This window comes from Cyprinus carpio, chromosome A12 (genome assembly GCF_018340385.1).
Source record: "Cyprinus carpio isolate SPL01 chromosome A12, ASM1834038v1, whole genome shotgun sequence".
Taxonomy (NCBI): domain Eukaryota; kingdom Metazoa; phylum Chordata; class Actinopteri; order Cypriniformes; family Cyprinidae; genus Cyprinus; species Cyprinus carpio.
Genome location: NC_056583.1, coordinates 25,744,252 through 25,765,049, shown reverse-complemented (window position 1 = coordinate 25,765,049; position 20,798 = coordinate 25,744,252). Strand labels below are relative to the sequence as shown.

Below are 20,798 nucleotides of genomic sequence, written 5' to 3'. Positions count from 1 at the left end.
ACTTTAGTATTTACATTTGATTACAATTTTGCAGAGTGCTGTATCATAAAATCCATTTCTGTCGGAAGCAGAAGTCTGTAAAGCATCTTTCTGCCGTGAGTTTTCCTGCTGAAGCTCTGTCAGGAAATGAAAGGTGTCGGGAGGTTCATGAGGAGTTAATGCTAACATTCTCTCTGCTTGAACCCGCAGTTTTGTTTGCTCTTTAACACGACGCTTGAATCAGGAGTCTTCATCAGTAACAGACTTCAGTAGAGACTTCATTGCATCTGGACCATCTGGGGTGTTGTCGGTTTTGTAGTTGGTGTCAGATTTTCTGTTTTCTGTGTGTTGGATGTTTCAGGTAACAATGCGGTTGTGCGACCGAAGCACGTGTGTGATGTTTACTGATTGTGTTCTTGGAGAAATCAATCTCAGTAACTCCCGACGAGCCCTGCGGCCAAATAAAGGTCCTTTTGTTTGGACCTCTCACCAGAAATCATTGGGGATAATAACACCTTCACACCGAGGCGTCGCATCAGGCCCGTCTTGATGTTTTGTGTGCTGGTAATTGGCTGCTTTTGGACTTTTTAATGCGAGCATGGCTCCGAGCATCAATAGAAAGGCTTTCAACATCACACAAACTCGCCCTGTTTCCACACTACAGCCTCCGTCTCATTGTTCAGATTCAAAAGTCATAGTGTCACAAGAGATTTCTGTTTGAAGGAAATGCTGTTCTTTTGAACGTTCTGTTCTATGGAAGCTTGTTTCTGCCACAGGATTGACTAAATAGAAACACGATTGCGAGATGTCAACTTGAAGTTGCAAAAAAAAAAAAAAAAGTGAGCTAAAGTTTTTTTTTTTTTTTTTTGTCAGAATTGTGACTAATAAATAAAACTCGTAATTCTGAGAAAAGAAAGTCAAAAATGCAGGATATAAATTCATAATTCTGAGAAAAAAATCAGAATGGCAAGAAATAAATTCATAATTCTGAGAAAATAGTCAGAATTGAGATAAATTTATAATTCTCTGAAAAAAGTCAGAATCTGTGAGATATAAATTCATAATTCACAGAAAAAAAAAAGTCTGAATGGAGTCATATTATTTGTTAGTTATAAGTTAATAATTGTCTGAATAGTGAGGTATAATTTTGTGATTTAAATTAATAATTGTCAGAAACTCAAGATATAAATTAATTCTTAAGGAAAAAAGTCAGTATTGCAAGACATAAATTCATAATTCACAGAAAAAAGTTAGAATTGCGAGATATAAATTCATAATTGTGAGAAAAAGTCAGTTACCTTTTTTTATTTTATTCTATTCTGTGGCTGAAGCAGAATCCTGAAAAATAAAATGTATCTATTGTGCAGCACAACTGTTCTCAACATTGATAATAATCAGAAATGTTTCTTGAGCAGCAAATCATCATATTAGAATGATTTCTGAAGATCATGTGACACTGAAGACTGGAGTAATGATGCTGAAAATACAGCTGCGCATCACAGAAATAAATTACACTTTAACAGAGATTCACATAGAAAACAGCTGTTTTAGATTCTAATAATATTTTACTATTTTACTGTATTTTTGATCAAATAAATGCAGCTTTGGTGAGCTGCTTTCAAAAACGTCCAGAGCCCAAGCCTTCGTGTGGTGGTGTGTGTATAAAGAGAGACTGCACGGGGCACAAGGAGTTTTTAGCAGCTGAACTGTTTTACCTTCACAGGGCATCTCTGCTTGCTTTAGTTAGTGTTTCAGAAGCTCTGCTGTCAGTCATCTCTCTCAGGAAATAAGACCGTCAGACTGCAGCCGCTTCCCGTCCACATGATCAGCATTCCAGTCATCAAATCCCGGCTGGAATTATTGAATTCATTTCTCTGGCTCTGGTGTCTGTGGGCTGGAGTGGAAATTCATAAATCATGACATAATCGTGGTGTTTATTTCTCCGCGGGCTGAGATTCAGTGAGGTAACTGTGAAAGTGCCATTAAAATGTTCATCTTCTCTTCTTCCAGTTAATACTCCAGATCTCTGTGCACATTTTTCTTTCTGGAATGGAAGGAATGTGTTTCCCGCCACGTGCAGTGGTGCGTCGCAGTGTGTGTGTGTGTGTGTGTGTCTGTGTGTGTGTACATGTTTTCTATCCCAGTGGGAATTAAACCTGGAAACACACAGACTCATGATGACTTGTGTCACTGTGGGGACCTAAACTGAGGTCCCCATGGGTACAGAAGCTTATAAATCATACAGAATGAGTTTTTCTGAGATTGTTAAAATGCAGAAAGTTTCTGTAAGGGCTGGGGTTAGGTGTAGGTTTGTGTAGAGCGATAGAAAATACAGTTTGTACAGTATAAAAACATTACGCCTATGGAATATCCCCACAAGGATAGTAAACCAGACTTTGTGTGTGTGTGAGAGAGTGAGTGTGTGTGTGTGTGTGTGTAATAGTAGTAGTAGTAGTAGTAGTAGTACTAAAGTGGAATAAAAATAGTAAAAACACCAAACTCTGTAATAACACAAGTGTAAGTCTGGGAGTGATGTAATGACAAATAAAAAGTTATATTTCAGCCTCTTTTTGTTATTTTTTATTTTTTGAAAATGCTTTTTCTTCAATATCTGCTCTAAATAATATATATTATAATAATATATACAAATATTATATGTTGTGATGTTTTATGTGCACATATATGCATTTGCATTTTCATTTTCATCTGTGTGTTAATGTATATGTAGACGAGGAGTGTGTGTTTGGTTCAGTCTGTGTGCATATGCATGTATGTTCGTGTTTGTGCATGTATGAGTCTCTGTGCATGTTCATGCTTATGAATACAGGCCTGGCTAAAGCAAACATCTTCATGCACCGCCATACACCACCTGACCTACTGCTTTCTCATTTCACTCTCTCTATCGCTCTCATCTTTTGCATTGCAACGGTCTCATTTCATGTAGAGGGCATTGCATTGCATTCTTCCTAACCTAATGCAAACTAACTTCTTAAAAAAAAACAAAAAACAGGATTTAATTGGTTTAGATATAGATTTAGATTTCTTTTTAAAGAACAAACGTGTAGTTGTTCAATGATTGATATGGACTACTTTTATGATATCTTTATAGTGTTTTGTTGTTGTTGTTTTGCTCATCATCTGTGTGTATTGTATTGAAAAGAGCAGCATGATTCTGCTAAACATCTAAGCTTATTAAAAACCTGTTTTGAACAAACTGAAAGGTCGTGTGGGTTTGGAGCGAGTGTAAATGATGACAGAAGAGTTGTGTGGGCGTGAACGGTCCCTTTAATAATGTGCTGTTCGGAGGGAATCTGAGAAATCTGGAGTGGATTTTCTCACCCTTTTCGAAGGAATGTGTCGCTTCATATGAGCTTTTTTATATAGGAAGAATAATTTGTGAGGATGGAGACACACACATCAGTGACACAAAGCAGCACACAGCAGCCGTGTGTGTGTGTGTGTGTGTGTGTTTGAGGCCCCTCAGTATTCACAGGCTCTTGGGAGTGCAGGGCTCAACTGGTAATGATGGTGCAGGAATGAATACACACATTGGAATGAGGACGTATCATAGACTTCTGTTTTTATGTGAAGGGAATTATAATGATCATATACTAGTGTAAACCCAATGGTGTCAAACTCATTTAATGGTGTGATTTTTATTTTATTTTATTGCATTGCATTGCATGCATTACATACTACTTCTAACCTGATGCAAACCCTACTTTGTCAAAAAACAGACACACAAAAGCATGATTAACTTAATATATAAATATATCTATATATAAAACTGTTCTGTTTTTATATAAAGCTTATTGTGGTGGCCATAAACTCATAAACCCAAACATGTCAAACTCGTTTTGGGGCTCTTTTTATGGGCATTTTATAATATTTTTTTATTTTTTTATTTTTTATTATTTCATTTCATTATTTTGTATTTTATTGGTTTTTGTTTTTTTTCGCATTGCATTGCATCACTTTGCATTGTATGGCATGCTCTTCTTCCCAACCTTATGCAAACCCTGCTAAAAAATGTCCTTTATTTTAGAAATAATTTGTATTATTAGACTCACTTCATAGAATCATTTTGATTCCTTGGGTTTTTAGGTCTAAATGTAAAGTTTGAAATGTTTGGGCTCCGTTATGTCTCTGATTGAATTCATCCTCAGTTTTTCAGCGTCTCTGTTCATGTGTGAGTGAAGGATCCCTGCGATCCTAATCTCAGCGAGGTCGTTGATCTCGTCTTCTGCCCTGTAACGCACAGACACGCTGTAATACACTTCATCCGAGTGAGATATTAACATTCAGACCACACAGCGATGCGGTAAACACAGAGGACTTCATGCTAATGCTAACATAAGGCTGGTCTCATATAGCTAAACTTTCGACTATCAGCCTGGTCCTCTTGTAGTGTTGTTGGAGTACAAGCGAATTGCAGCAAAATATTGGTAAAATAAGAGTAAATCATTGCAGTAATCTCACTATTGTGTACATACACAATTATTTTTGCATGCAGTATATATAAGCCAGTCAGCATCACTCAGTGTGATCTCTGAGACTAATATTAGTTCACTACTCTCTTTATCATTCATTTACTTGCTTGCTTACTAATTTTTAAGTGTACTTATTTTAAATGTTTATTTTAATTTTGATGTATTTTTTATTTTATTTATTTATTTTTATATACTTATATTTATTTTAAATATTTAATTATAATTTTTGTTTGTTCATTCATTCAATTTAATTTTGACTTATTTTTATCTTTTTATTTAAATGTATTCATTTTAAATGTTTTTATTTTTATTTATTAATTTTAAAAATATTTATTTAATTTGTGATTTTTTTTTTTTAATTTTTTTAATTTTTTTAATTTTTTTATTTTTTATTTTATGTATTTCTCATGCAGCCAAACTTTTGACTGTCAGCTTGGTAATGCTTGGTAAATCTCTGTAATGCATGTGTTTTTGCATTTATTAGTATGATTGAGGGTTTCAGGCTGCTGGGGCATCTTAAATCAGCCATGATCTTCTCCAGACTTTGAATCCCGCACACTTGGTGTCTGACTCTGATTTTGCAGCTTTGTCAGCAGATTCCTCTGTTATTTTCATGTTTTTAATCTGTAAAAGTTCCCAGGCAGGACTGCTGTCAGCCGAGCGGTTCAGAGGGTGATGAAGTGAAGTGTCTGGGTTCGAGTTTGTGGAGCATCAGGTCTCTTTACAATGTGAAGTCTTCCCCATGACCTTTGACCTCCAGGGGTCAGCTGCACACTTTGACCTTCTCGTTCATAAATTCTTTGTTACCCTGAAGAGTCCTGTGTGTTCAGTACCTTATATAATCCGCATATTATAACGGTAGCATCTGATTGGCTGATGAACTGTTGAACCTGTAACGGTATCATACCTGTACTGCTGGTATCCAGGCAACAGCAGCATCAGTGGGTGGAGCCATTATTGGTGGTGATTCCTCGAGTTTCTTTTGATTTTACATTTTCTTTACATTGCAAGATCTGAAAGCAGTAGAGATCATGTGTGATATGAGTGTTGAGAATTAACACAAAAAATGTTTATTTTTTTTATTATTTTTTTTAAATGTTTTAAATAAAATGATTTATTTAATTTTATTATAATTGTATTAAAATTGTAATTAATTTTAAGTTGTTTATTTTTATGTTAATATTTTTAAAATATTATATGTTTCAATTTTAGGAATTACAGTAATGGTTTTGGATTGTTGAAAATTAACACAAGTGTTACTTCACAGTTGGTTGGTTTATTAAATTTTATTATATTATTTAAAAATTTAAATAAATATAATACATTTTAATAAATTTTTAGTTATTTTAATTTTTTAATATTATTTATTTTATTTTTAGGGATTACAACAATAGCACAAATGTTTCTTCATGGTTGGTTAATTTATTTAAATTTATTATAGTTTTATAAAATGTAACTAATTTTGTTATTTTTTTATTTTAATTTTAGGGATACAATAATGTTTTGTATTGTTAAAAAAATGCAAATGAATGTTACTTTACAGTTGGTTTGTTTAATTTTATTTTAAATTACTACATTTTTTTTATTTAATTTATTCACATTTTTAATTTAAATAATTATATAAAAAATTTTGTAATTGTTGTTTTTTTCATGTGTTTGTGTGTGTATATATATATGTAATTTATTTTATTTTTATATTTATATTCTTTCATCTTTATTGTAGCCTGTAAGTCCAGTTTTAGAAGATTTAAATTTAAAGGCAGTATGTGTAATTTTTATATTAAAATCCCAGCTTAATTTGCAGAGTCATAAGCAGGTGTGATATCAGTAGCGTGTCAAGAAAGCATCAGATCTGAAAATGCAGAAGTGTGAATGAGATTGAGGTTTAGGGTGGAAGCTTGGTAGTTTTGTTATTATCATTAATTTTTGGTTTTGGATCAATGTGTTTTGGTTTTGAGGATTACGAGTTGACGATGACAGAATGTTCCTGAATGTTTTGTCCTGCATGTTTGTTCATGCGGCTCTCGTACCCGCATCACCTCCTTCCTGTAATAGCAATGATGAGCTCCATCCTCTTAAAAGCACATCAGTCGTGGTTTCTGGTGTAGTAAAGCCTCTTAGTGTTTGACGAGGAGAGGAGCGTGTCTCTTCTATCAGCTGAAGCTGCTCTCCAGGGTTCGCTGATCTCCGTCCCTTCATTAGAATGGTTTCTCTCTCGAGCCGCTCTCAATCACAGACTGAAGTACTGAAGCTTTTGTAGCCCATTCCAATCATTTGACTATAAGCAGTTTTCTTTCTAGGGATAGTCAAAGAAGTATAATCAGATTATCTAGTTATTTATGTACGAGTATGAAGTTGCAGCAACTTTTGAACTTTGCAAATAAAGATATAGCAGTGTATTTCCCGTCTTGTATGCAATGATGTCTAATTCAGATTCTTAGTTCAGTCTGTCTGTGGTCAGTTTCTGTGTTCTGCTGTCGTTAATCACAGCAGTGTGAGAACTCCTCAACAGAACAATGATGTTTGCTTTCACCATTCAGATTCAGACCGCCATCTAAATCACACCGAGGCTTTATTTATTATTCAGCAGCTGCTGCGCTCATTTAACCGTAGGGATGATTTCACCTCATAAAACCAGACAAACAGCTGCCTTTAATAGTTCTTATCTTTGATTATTTTGCTCGTTCGAGCCCAGAACATCCACATGTTCAAGATGGCACAGTATTATCCTGTCAGCTTGTTTTATGGATCTGATATAGATTTCTATGTCTGACCTTTTTGATGCAACATTAAATAACCCCCCGAAATATCTTTGCATTCATTCGTTCGATACTTGAACAGGTCCGAAACACAAGCGCTTCAGTCTGTGCATGCTCACTTTCATGCATAACATTGCATTTTGTTGACAGACTCCACTAAAGCAGACTCTACTGAATCATGCATGCATTGGATTGGATTGAAAAACAATGGTGATCGATTTGTCCCAGTTTCACCCCAGTATGCATCCAGCTGATGAGAATCAATGATATTGAGTTTATAACATTAAAAGCACAATGCTAGAGTAGCTACAGCTGAATCCCTTGAATTCTCTTCTTTTATTGAAGAAGTGAAAGTGTACGACTTGAGCTTTCTAAAGTAAATTAATTGGCCGTTATTGTGCGTTCGCTCTCTGGCTGTGCGTGTAATTGGCCTTTTTATGCTCTGCAGTTTCTTTTGTTGGAACAGTTTGAGTAAAGACTACATATTATGGCAAAATTAATCTCCCGCCGCCTGCATAAATTACTCTGATCTCATTTATAAAAGCACAGGATTACGGAGTCAGCGGGATGCCATTAATTCATTTTTTTAAAACGATTACATTGTTGGGATCCAGGGACTCGGTTTTACACATGCAATGTGTTTTTTACTTAATGAGGCTTGCAGAAGTTTTTTTTTTTTTAAATACATAATTGAACACATACGTGGGGCAAATCAGCATAACTTTACATAATTGTTTAATCATCATTAGAGTTTTGTGAACTTGTGTAAAAATACAGATACCCTAATTGAGTACTTTTTATATACTCGAATATTAAAAGCATTGTTATTATTTATTCTGTCCAGCACTAGTCAATAAAGAAATTTAGTGCAGACATTTAATATGTATTGATCTGAAAATAAGCAAATGTTTTATTTTATTACCAAAGCGTGCTATCAAGCCACATGTACATTAAAGCAATTGGTGTTATGTTTTTATTTGATATATTTTTTTTTATTTCTTTTATTTTATATTTTGTATACATTTTTCATATTTATTTTTATTTAAATTTGTATTAAACAAAAAATTTATTATTTTTTTTATTTATTAATTTAATTATTTTAGTTTTTGTTTTATTTTGTTTTTTATTTACACATTTTTATAAAGCAGCTATGTTAAATACACTAGTTTTATGTCATTTGAAACTGCTACAGCAGCGAGGAAGATGCATGGGGATTTATTTTTTATGGTTTTAACGCAAAAGTTTAACGCACAAATATGGACACAATAAGCTTAAACAGCTCCCCATATTACAGTTCACAAATAATCGTCAGTGATGACCTGAATAAGATTTCCATTTACAATAATTAATACTAAAAGTCAGACATGATGACAGTCTCAACCGGATCATTGAATCGGTGAGTTGTTGACTCTAGAACAGCTCAGTTTGATTCGCCAATGAATCATTTAGTTGTATTTTCACCAGTGAATCAAATCGATTCTACAGGTTCACTGAAAAGAATCAGCTCGTTCACAAATCTTTTTTTCTTTTTTAATGAAAGGTGTATTTGATATGATTTTGTTGGTAATAGGCAATTAAGCCACATGAATACTGCAGAAATATATATATTTTTTTAATGATATATATATATATATATATATATATATATATATATATATATTTTGTTGGTAATAGGCAATTAAGCCACATGAATACTGCAGAAATATATATATTTTTTTTTATATTATATATTTTTATTTTATTTTGTATTCTTGTTTTGTCTATTAAGTTTTCTAATGGCATGACCTACAGTATATATGATTTTCATTTACAACAATCAATAATAAAAGTCAGACATGATGACAGTCTCAAACGGATCATTGAATCGGTGAGTTGTTTACTTCAGCTCAGCTCAGTTCTATTCGCCAGTGAATCATTCAGTTTGATTAGTGAACTGATTCAACAGGTTAATAACAAAGAATCAATTCATTTATGAATTGGACATTCATTTGGACATCATTATATGTTTTTTGTTTTTATTTTGTATTCATAATTTGGTTTTTTTTTTATTTTTTTTTTTTTTTATTTTTTTGTTTTGTTTTTAGTTCGTATTATTTTTATTTGAATCAGTGACTCAAGAACAGCTGCAATTGTATCTCAAATGTAAATTGTATATAACCACATATTATATCTTCATTTTGAATGAATCATTCAGTGCATTTTGTGAAACATTTCAACAGTTTCATTAAAAAATAAATGTTTCCCAAAATAAAAATGCTCTGATAAAGTACAAAAACCTGAATAATGTAGTCAAGTCCACCAGTGATACCTGCACCATTTCTCTGTTTTGTGCGATACAGTGCAGCTGCTTGATGCTCAGGTGATTGTTGGAGGTTTATGGCTCTTCTTTGTGTCGTCTGACAGATCAAGAGCTGTAAATGTGAGACGGAGATCCAGGCTCTGATGCTGAAGAGTTTGCTGTATCTGGAGCGCTACATGTACCTGATCCTCTTCAACACGTACCTGCACCTGGAGAAGAGAGACTCGTGGCAGCGCTCCTTCAGCGACTGGATGCTGCAGGTGAGATCAGAGGAGCATTTACTGCTGCATCGGCTGGAAACGTATGCTTTAGATCCAAACTCTCTCTCTGGAAAGGTTCCGTTTAGCCCTGTATTGTCAAAAAGTGCATTGTCTTTTTACAGTGTCACATCAGCGTAATTATTTTGTTTCCTCACGAACAGTACAAATATGTAAATATGGTGAGTCGTTCTATCCATTATTTTTTTTTTTTCTTTATAAAAGCCTACGTAGCGTAGGAAAATTTATTTTTTTAGTGTGCATATTTTTCTTTGTTTTTGTTTGTTTTGTGATCATGCAAAGCAGAACTAAACTCTGCTGAAACTCTGATATCACCAGAACTAAACAGATACTGTTTTTGGGTGAGTTCTGGAGTATTTTATCTGTCTGATCAGTATTCCAAAAAACTCAATGACATTACAGTTGGCTAATATTTAAGGTATATTTATATGATTTTGCTGGTAAAATGCGATTAAACCACATGAATATTGCATCAATTAGTGCTTTTTATTTTATTTTATATTTTTATTTCATTGTCTTTTTAAAATTATTTCTTTGTAATTTTATATTAAATCTATTTTTATTTTATTAGTATGTTGTATTTATTTGTAATACTTATTTGTATTTTTATTTTTGTATTAATTTAATTTTACATTTTATTTGTGTGTACACACACACATATAATTTTATTTTATTAATTTTATATTTGTTATTTTATTTTACTTTATTTACACACACACACACACATATATAATTTTATTTTATATTTTATTTTCTATAAAATATATTTTTATTTTATTAATATTATATTTGTTATTTTGTTTTACTTTATACACACACACACACATATATATGTGCGTATGTAAAATTTTATTTTATTATATAAAATGTATTTTAATTTTATTTATTTATTATGTTTTATTTTATTTTATTTCATGAATTATTATTTTATATTTATTAGTTTTTATATTTATTTAGTTAGTGTTTTTATAATTTTATATTAAATATATATTAATTAAATATTTATTTTATCAATGTTATATTCGTTTTGGTTTCACAGCCACCCCGTGCCATGTCACGACTAGTGAGCATTAAGACAGCATCTCTTACTTAAATATCAAATGCAAAAAAATATATATATATTTATACACTTCCAAATTTGCATTATGTATTTGTGAATCTGTTATCAGCCAGCCTAGTGTTCATCTCCCTTCAGCTTCACACTTGATTTCAAAAGTCCTTCACAAACCTTAGTGAAGTTTAATGATACTGTAACTCATCAGCAGGAGTGAGATCTGAATCAGAGGTTTTCGTGCGTTGTGTGCACTTGTCCAGCTGTTGTGTGAATGTTCTCCCGTGTGAATTTGTGCTTGTCGAGCTGTAGCCATCGCTTCATTTGGACGTGGCCCCTGGAATTTACAAGCTTATTCTAACATCACTGAGAGCGCCGCTGCTTCACACACAGTTTCACGAGGTCTGCTGTGTGTGTGTGTGTGTGTGTGTGTGTGTGTGTGAGGCCAGCTGTGGCTCACGGTAAAGTCTGGAATTTACTGCCATTCCAAACAAATGAGTGTTTCCCCCCTGCATGGATTATTGTGCTTTTTCCCTGATGCTTTACTATTCTCTTCCAGTCCTGCACTTCAGCGAACGAAGAACCAGTTCTTAAACTGAGCTTTGTTTAACACCAGCTGTGATAAAGTCTCTATAAACTCTTGATCTGATGGTAGAAACATGTTCAGTTGAACTAAACTAACCTGGAAGAATCCTCATCATTGTCATGTTCCCAGCGAACATCTGTCCTGATTTCTCTCCTGACTCCGTGTCTAATCAATAATCACAGTCTGTTATTGGATTCTGGCTCCAATGTGACTATAACCCAACACGTATGAAAGGAATATTCTGGGTTAAATACAGTTTCACTCCACTGACATGCTGTAGATTAACAGCACATCTTTTGACTAGTTCCTCAGTTTAAAAAAAAGGAAACAATTATTGCATGCCAGAAAGATTACAATAACATGATTTAACACATTGCTAGCATGCTTTAGCTTGTTTTAATAATAATAATAATAATAATAATCAGTTGTTGAGCCAAATATAATTCAAGCACTAATTAGACTACAAACTGTCCTGTTATAATTTAAATCTGCATTTGCAATAATTAATATGGTGCATTTTAGAGGAGTTGTTCATCTCTTCAATGCATTTGTCATCTAAAGTCTGGATGACTCTCAGATTTCTCCATCCAGAAAGAGTCGTGCTAAAATCACGGAGGCATTCTTCTGCGGCGTGTGTTTTCACAGGGATCGTTCCGACGTGTTCGTGTTTTTATAATGCAGGATTGTCTTCACTGCGGCTCGTTCCACTTTGAAGATTCAGAGCTGAACAAACCCACGGCGCTTCGTTTCAAACCGGCCCAACACGAGGCCTTTAAACACCATTCAGTGAGTTACTAAATGAAAAGAGTGAAATAATTTATGGTTTATAATTTACTGAATTTATGGTTTATTAGTTGTAATATTTCGATGAAAACGTGAATGTATTATTCAGTTCCATGGCAACATTCATAATGCCAAAATAAAATAATTTACAATAATTTATATTCTTATTTTTTAATTTATATATTAAATTTTATATTAATATATACTTTTAATATATTATGAATTTTTTATTTTTTTTAGTTTTATTTTATTTTTTACGGCAGTCTGTTCCAGATTGGTTGGGGATTGACTGAAACTGCAAAATAAATAAATAAATATAAATATATATATATATATATATATATATTATATATATATATATATATATATATATATATATATATATATATATATATATATATATACAGTATATATATATACAGTGTATATATATATATATATATATATATATATATATATATATATAATATTTGTGTATTTTATTTAATTGTTTTTGCAATTTTGCCTTTTTATTAGGATAGGACAGTATATTCTGACAGAAAACACAGGTTTTTTATTTTATTTTTATTTTTTTATTTATGTACTTTATGTACTCTATTTCAATTTTGGTTGGGGAGGGATTGAAACGGTTTAAATATATATATATATATATATATATATATATATATATATATATATATATATATATATATATATATAGTGTATTATAAATATAATAAAAATATAAATTAATACATATAATATATGTATTATAAATATATATGTATTATAAATATAATTAAAATATGTGAAGAACCACTGAATTATCCGTTCAGCTTCTATCCAAAGTGACTTATAATTGGTCAACAACTCAATCCGTGCTACTGATCTGGAGGAGAATGGCATTAGAGGAGCTGAAGTAAGGCGTCTGAGGAACCCACTGAGAGCCTCTCGAGTCCACATGAAAAGCTCTTGTTATCGGTCAGGGCTCAGGAGTCCATGGCCTTCCAAGCTGAAATGAGACTTCATTAGGTTTTATCGCTGCGCTGCACATTGACTCTTATCTGAGGAACTGAATGAAGCAAACAGAATGAGAATATCCTCCTCACACTTACACTCACTGTCTGTCTGTATCAAAAAACTATCTATCATCTGCACTGACTAGAAACGGGATCAAATCAGTTCACGGAAGTGATTTAAACTAAATGTAAAAAATAATGATGCATAAAAAATATATACAGTGGGTACGGAAAGTATTCAGACCCCCTTAAATTTTTCACTTTTTGTTATATTGCAGCCATTTGCAAGTTCATTTTTTTTCCTCATTAATGTACACACAGCACCCCATATTGACAGAAAAACACAGAATTGTTGACATTTTTGCACATTTATTAAAAAAGAAAAACTGAAACATCACATGGTCCTAAGTATTCAGACCCTTTGCTGTGACACTCTTATATTTAACTCAGGTGCTGTCCATGTCTTCTGATCATCCTTGAGATGGTTCTACACCTTCATTTGAGTCCAGCTGTGTTTGATTATACTGATTGGACTTCATTAGGAAAGCCACACACCTGTCTTTATTAAAATGTATTTAATATTTTCAAAAACATGAATTAACATGACTTTTTTTAAGTTGGTTTAACTGTAACTCTGGTCGCGACACCTGACACATTGGTCGCACCACCTGACATTTCAAACTCAATTCAAATCTAACAGGCATTAACTTGGACGCCTATACAAATGTTTGACCAAGTGCTCAAGGTTATACATGCATTTTTTCAATCAAATACACATTTTTATAATAACAACACATTTTCAAAGTTTTCCAGGAGTCATACCACTTGAAATTGTAATTTTAATTTACCTCATCATTAATCAAAATTGTCATTTTTTATAATTTTCAAATTATCTTGACTAACCTTGTTACTGCATCAAAGGGGTCCTCTGGAGTCTTCTGTGTGATGTCATATGCTGTCACATGGTTTTCTTAAAGGAACATTGCATAAAATTGCATTTTTATGTTGGTCGCTCTCCCTGACATTAGTAGAAGTAAATTTTTCGGACAAAAGTTTAAGTATTAGAATAGTTTTGAAATAGGACCGATACACTATTTACCCTCATTTATAAGGAATTTAACATAAAATCATGCCAAAATATTTGTTTAAGAATTTTATTGAGAAAATTAACATTTATATCTCAGTTTTGTTCTCTGCTTGTATGTTCGGACGGTCGCACCACCTGACATTTTTGGTCTTTCAAACACCAAAACTCAAAAAATCTAGTGAATTTCATTAAAATGAAATGGGTTTCTTATAAAGGACATATTGTAGATCCATTTGATATATGACATGTATTTATTCAAATTATTTTTAGGAAAATAATGAATTTGCATAATTATAAAAGTATTTTGAATGCATTAATCAGCCCTGTAATGCACCTTTTAATTGTAAACCATATTGTTACACCTTTAGAAAGTATGATGCATTAAAACACGACGAACAAACCTTCGAATATTATAGTGCATTTGAACTTTAGTTACAATTATTTATGAAAAGATGCAATGCATTACAATGTGCATTATGAATACCTTTATAATGCATTATTTCAAAAACTTTCGAACAAGGCTTTGTGGAGCCAACATCAAAGTCTGTTTACAAGCTTTCCTCAGCTAGTGCTCTCTATAGTTCGGTGTGTTCCTTGGTGAAATGCATTGAAATCCAGATGCTTTCGTCCTGGTGTCATGTTCATCAGCCGCTGTGAGTGTCCTGTTGACCGGGTCATCGGTCAGCCGGGGTCAAGCGTCAGCTCTCTGACCTCTCTCTCTCTTACACAACACTGGTCAGCACATTCAGAGGGGGTTCGAGGTCTCAGAGGTCGATATACATTGGTACAGATCTCTGTTTATATGTGCACTTCGATTTACCCATCAGCGACAAATGATCCTGTCTCTTTTATTAAAAGTAAATGGCAGTCAGAATTAATTATTTCGATCTTTCTTCTGTGCTTTTTGGTACAATGATTTTTAGTGAACCGATCCTTTAAGGTCATGTGATCAGGCGTTTGAGCTGATATTGTGTCTCTCTGCAGACAGTGTGTTTGTCAGGAGATTTACAGCTGCTAATATCGTGTGTTTGTCGAGATTTCTCTGGCTATAAAGAGCAGCAGAGGATAACGGATGGCGTTCTGCTCTCATAACATCTGCGGTGGCTCTGCTTTTACTGCGGCTGTGTGTTTGTCTGCACTCTTTTCTCATTGTGTCCAGTGTTTGTTATTTTTATAGCTGCTGGTGGGAGTCGATCCAGATCCCGTTCGCAACTGACGCAGGGAATCGTGGGTACCTTGAGTGTTTAAAACCGTAATCCAGCTGCGCCTCGTGGCATAAACTCTCATTTATGATTTGGCCAGATGATCCACGAGACAACAATTAGAGATCACGGAACAAAAACAACTGTATGTGGCTAGAGGAGGAAAGTTTGTCCAAAGCGTTTATGGGTCTGTGTATATTGCATTAACAAGCTGTCACTAAGGTGCTCTGAGTGGTTGCTAGGGAGTTACTAGGCACTGTCTAGATGTACAGAGAAACAGATGAATCGACGGACGGATAGAACAGTAGATGCATTCTTGGAAAGACTATGATAGACAGAAGGATAGATCGACAGATAGACAGAGCATTATGTAGTTAGAGGACAGATGGATAGATAGGCTTATAGATGGTTAGACACATGAATGGTAAGATAGATATAGATAGACACACAATATATAATATACTTGAAAGATGGATAGATAGACAGATATATAATAAGACAGACAGAAAGATGGATATATAGTTAGACGGATGGCTAGATAAATAGATATATAGTTGGATAGATACTGCAGACAGATGGATATATAGTTAGACGGATAGATAAATAGATATATAGTTGATAGATAGATACTGCAGACAGATGGATATATATATGGATGGATGGATGGATAGATAGATAGATGATAGATGGATAGATAGATACTGCAGGCGGATGGATATATATTGTTAGACGGATAGATAAATAGATATATAGTTGGATGGATAGATACTGCAGATAGATAGATAGATAGATAGATAGATTGGTTGTTGGATTGGTTGGTAGGTTGGTTGTTTGGTTGCTTGGTTGATAGGTTGTTTGTTTGGTTGGTTGATAGTTGGATGAATAGTTGAATAGATAGATGGATAGATAGATAGATAGATAGATGGATAGATAGATAGATAGTTGGATAGTTGGATAGATAGATGGATAGATAGATATATAGATGGTAAGTTGAATAGATAGATGGATAGATGGATGGATTGATAGATAGATAGATAGATAGATAGATAGATATAGTTGGATAGATAGATAGATATATAGTTGGATAGATAGATAGATAGATAGTTGGATAGATAGATAGATAGATAGATAGTTGGATAGTTAGATAGATAGATAGATAGATAGATAGATAGATAGATAGATAGATATATAGTTGGATGGATAGATACTGCAGATAGATAGATAGATAGATAGATAGATATAGTTGGATGGATAGATAGATAGATAGATAGATAGATAGATAGATAGATAGATAGATAGATAGATAGATAGATAGATAGATAGATAGATAGTTGATAGATAGATAGATAGATAGATAGATAGATAGATAGATAGATAGATATAGATAGATAGATAGATAGATAGGTAGATATAGATGGATATAGATAGATAGATAGATGGATAGATAGATGGATAGATGGATAGTTGGATAGATAGATGGATAGTTGGATGGATAGATAGATAGATAGATAGATAGATAGATAGATAGATAGATAGATAGATAGTTGGATAGATAGATAGATAGATAGATAGATAGATAGATAGATAGATATAATTGGATAGATATAGTTGGATGGATAGATAGATAGATAGATAGATAGATAGATAGATAGATAGATAGTTGGATAGTTGGATAGATAGATTGATAGATAGATAGATAGATAGATATAGATAGATAGATATAGATAGATAGATAGATAGATATAGTTGGATAGATAGATAGATAGATAGTTGGATAGATAGATAGATAGATAGTTGGATAGTTAGATAGATAGATAGATAGATAGATAGATAGATAGATAGATAGATAGATAGATAGATAGATAGATAGATAGATAGATGGTTGGATAGATAGATAGATAGATAGATAGATAGAGATAGATAGATAGATAGATAGATAGATAGATATAGTTGGATAGATGGATGGATAGATAGATAGATAGATAGATAGATAGATAGATAGATAGATAGATAGATGGATAGTTGGATGGATAGATAGATAGATAGATAGATAGATAGTTGGATAGATAGATGGATAGATAGATAGATATAATTGGATAGATATAGTTGGATGGATAGATAGATAGATAGATAGATAGATAGATAGATATAGTTGGATAGATATAGATAGATAGATAGATAGATAGATAGATAGATAGATAGATAGATACTGCAGACAGATGGATATATAGTTAGAAAGCCCCTTTCACACTGAGATTCCGGATAATACACGGTAATGTGTCCCGGCAGTTGTTCCCGGTTATTTGTATTTTGGTTTGTTCCCGGATCGTTAGATTTTAGTTCATTCACACTGCCAGTGATTTCACACACAACCCGTAAAGGTCCCGTAATGAAACGTGACATCAGGGTGTGACGTGTAATGTACGAGTCGAAAATGCTAAGTGCGTTAACTTTCACTTAAGCTGGCGAACGATCTCAGCTTCAGCGCGGATAGTGAGGAGCTATCTGTTCTCTGTTACAGTTTGCACACATCTTTTTGTCACAACGTGGCTCTGCCTTCAAAATACCTGGTGAAAGAGTCACACGATAATGTGTGTCATCACTGCGACACACACTTTACGGCATTGGTTCTGGGAGAGCTCGTTCCGGGACTGAACCCGGCAATGTTACTAGGTCCCCAACCCGGGATCGATGCGTTCACACAGAAGGAGATCCAGCAATTTTCAAGCACAGTGCAGTGTGAAAAGGGCTAGAGATAGATAAATAGATATATAGTTGGATGTTTAGATACTGCAGACAGATGGAGATATAGTTAGATGGATCGATAGATATGTAATCAGACAGACAGATGGACAAACTGATATATAGTTAGACAGATAGATATGGAAGCAGATTAGTCTCAAATATAATTCACGCAAAAAACGAATGAGAGTGCATTCAAGGAGAGTAGTTTTGCACATGTTCAGATGAAGTCACAATAATGGCAGAAGCTTCCTTAGTTTGAGTCTGCGCGTCAAAAACGGAAGTGCTAAAAATCGCTAAAAATGGGCTTCAGTTGTCTCAATTGAGTTCCAATTGGGTCGCTGTGTCCATTTCTTTTACTTTCTATGGGATTACTTATGTAAAGGCTTAAATTTCCGTTCTAATTAATCCATATTGCAAAAGGTGCGCAGAATCGTGCTCCTTGAATGCACTCTCAGTGGCTTATGATATGATTGGTTGAATGGTAAGCTCGCATCTGATTGGCTAAAGAGTAAGACAGACCCACGTGGGAAGAGAGCTCTGCCAGGAAAGTCTCAAAAACACACACACACAAATCCGAGTGGATTCGTAGTAAAAAAACGATTTGCACATTCAGACACTCGTACATTTTTAAGGTTTTTGTGCACAGTTGTATATCTACGAATTGTGTTTTGCATTTGTGAAATGTATTTTATGAATATATAATTTTATTTTGCGCATGTGAATTGCTTTTTGTGATTTTTTTTTTTTTTTTTTCACGCACGTGAATTTTTTTTGTGTGTACGTGAATTAGGTTTCATGCATGTGAAATTGTCTACGCATGTGTGAATCGTGTTTTTTGCGTGAATTATATTTGAGACTAATCTGCTTCCATAGATATGCAATATTCAGATGGATGGATGGATAGATGGATGGATAGATAGATAAGTAGATAGATAGATGGATGGATGGATGGATGGATGGATGGATAGATAGATGTTGATTGAGTGTTTTCTGCTGGTTTTACTGCTCGTGTCAACAGAGCCAAAGTAAACCCGGCCGGCTGTGCTGCTTTATATTGTGTTCTTGTGTTCACGTGTTGCCGCTCGTTCACCCCGTCAAGACCAGATGTCACCAGTTCACTGGCTCAAGCCATCCCCAATGGCCTCTCTGGAGCCAAGAAGCGGGTCAGGCACCAGTACAGCTTCATGAGTCAGAACATGGACTGACCTGGCCACGTCACACAGAAAGACCGGACTGGAATTTGAGTCGGAGTGAAGCACAATCCTGTCCAGTACTGAATGAACTTTCTCTGAATTGTGTGTCTGTGTGTTTTGTGTTCAGGTGGCGGCTCAGGCTGGAGTTTATGAGCTGTTGAATCAGTTGGGCTTCTCTGAGTTTGAGGACCTGAAAGACTCAACCCTCTGTCGTCTCCGTCACCGTTGGCAACAGCAGAACCGCCACGGGCTCCCGTTCAGAGGAGAATTCATCTGAGAAATGCTCATGGAATCTGCTGTTAACAGTCCTCCTGTTTTTGACCAATAGCATCCAGCAGCTGAAGTATAAAGGACTAGATCTTAAACCCACTGTGAGGAACTTTTAATGAGAACACAAGATGATCAGATGTTGCATGAATATTCATGAGCTCTCGCCTGTGGATGCTCATTTATAAATGTCATTTGTGGCTATTTTCTCTTTCTGTGCAGGTCTCTCACATCTATTATTAACCTATTTTTAATTTAACAGGACTCTTTTTACATCACATTTAGCTTTAGGTGATTATTTGACGTGCATTTGCTTGTATAGTTTATTCACTCTGTTCTTTTTTTAACATTTGAAGGCTGCAGGAACTATGATGTTTGTTTTATAAATGCGAGTTTTTCATAATGAAGACTTTCATAAAGGTGGTCTCCATTAAAATGCTTTCGTAACAGGAATGTGTACATTAATTGACTGCTGAATCTGTGACTCATTTCTTTTAATAGGATCTTGAAGGAGAACAATTGTATTACTGAAATAAACATATTAACTGAAATAAAAATAGCTTTTTATTCAGCTAGTTGCAAAGGCAATTTTTCTCATTTTTTTAGTTTGAAGAAGTGCTATTATTAAATAAATTAAAAATAAAACAAACATTTTAAATTTAATTAAAACTATATATACACATTTAAAATAAATAAAAATGACAAACACAAAATTAATAAAACTAAAACAAAAAAATATAAAAAATAAAATATTTTTTTAATATTTAATATATAAAATTTCATAATTTAAAATATTAACAAAAGCTACAATAGTATAGCAATGGTACTCAAAATAAATAAATAAAAATACAGGCTGGTATGCAATTCCAAATGTATCCATTCTTATTTTTTGTTCATATAAAATTATGCCTGATTTATTTTCTATTTTAAATAATTTTGCATCTTTCTGCTAATTTCTGTTCTATAGGAAAAATAAATATTATAGATTGAGTAAAGAAGTTTAGTTGGCAGCAGGAAGTGTTTATACTAGTATGCACATGTATCCATGGGGCATGGGTCTTTGCGTGTAAACAGCTATAAC

The 20,798-nt window shown here is 33.5% G+C and overlaps 1 protein-coding gene across 1 annotated transcript in view; it reads left to right on the top strand.

Moving 5' to 3' along the window:
• pald1a (phosphatase domain containing paladin 1a) overlaps nt 1–20,166 on the top strand; it is a 62,242-nt gene extending 42,076 nt beyond the window's left edge. Inside the window, 2 exon segments of the mRNA XM_042768189.1 lie at nt 9,632–9,787; nt 19,578–20,166. Coding sequence (XP_042624123.1) covers nt 9,632–9,787; nt 19,578–19,727 — 306 coding nt within the window. The 3' untranslated portion in view covers nt 19,728–20,166.
• The last annotated feature ends 632 nt before the right edge of the window (nt 20,167–20,798 follow it).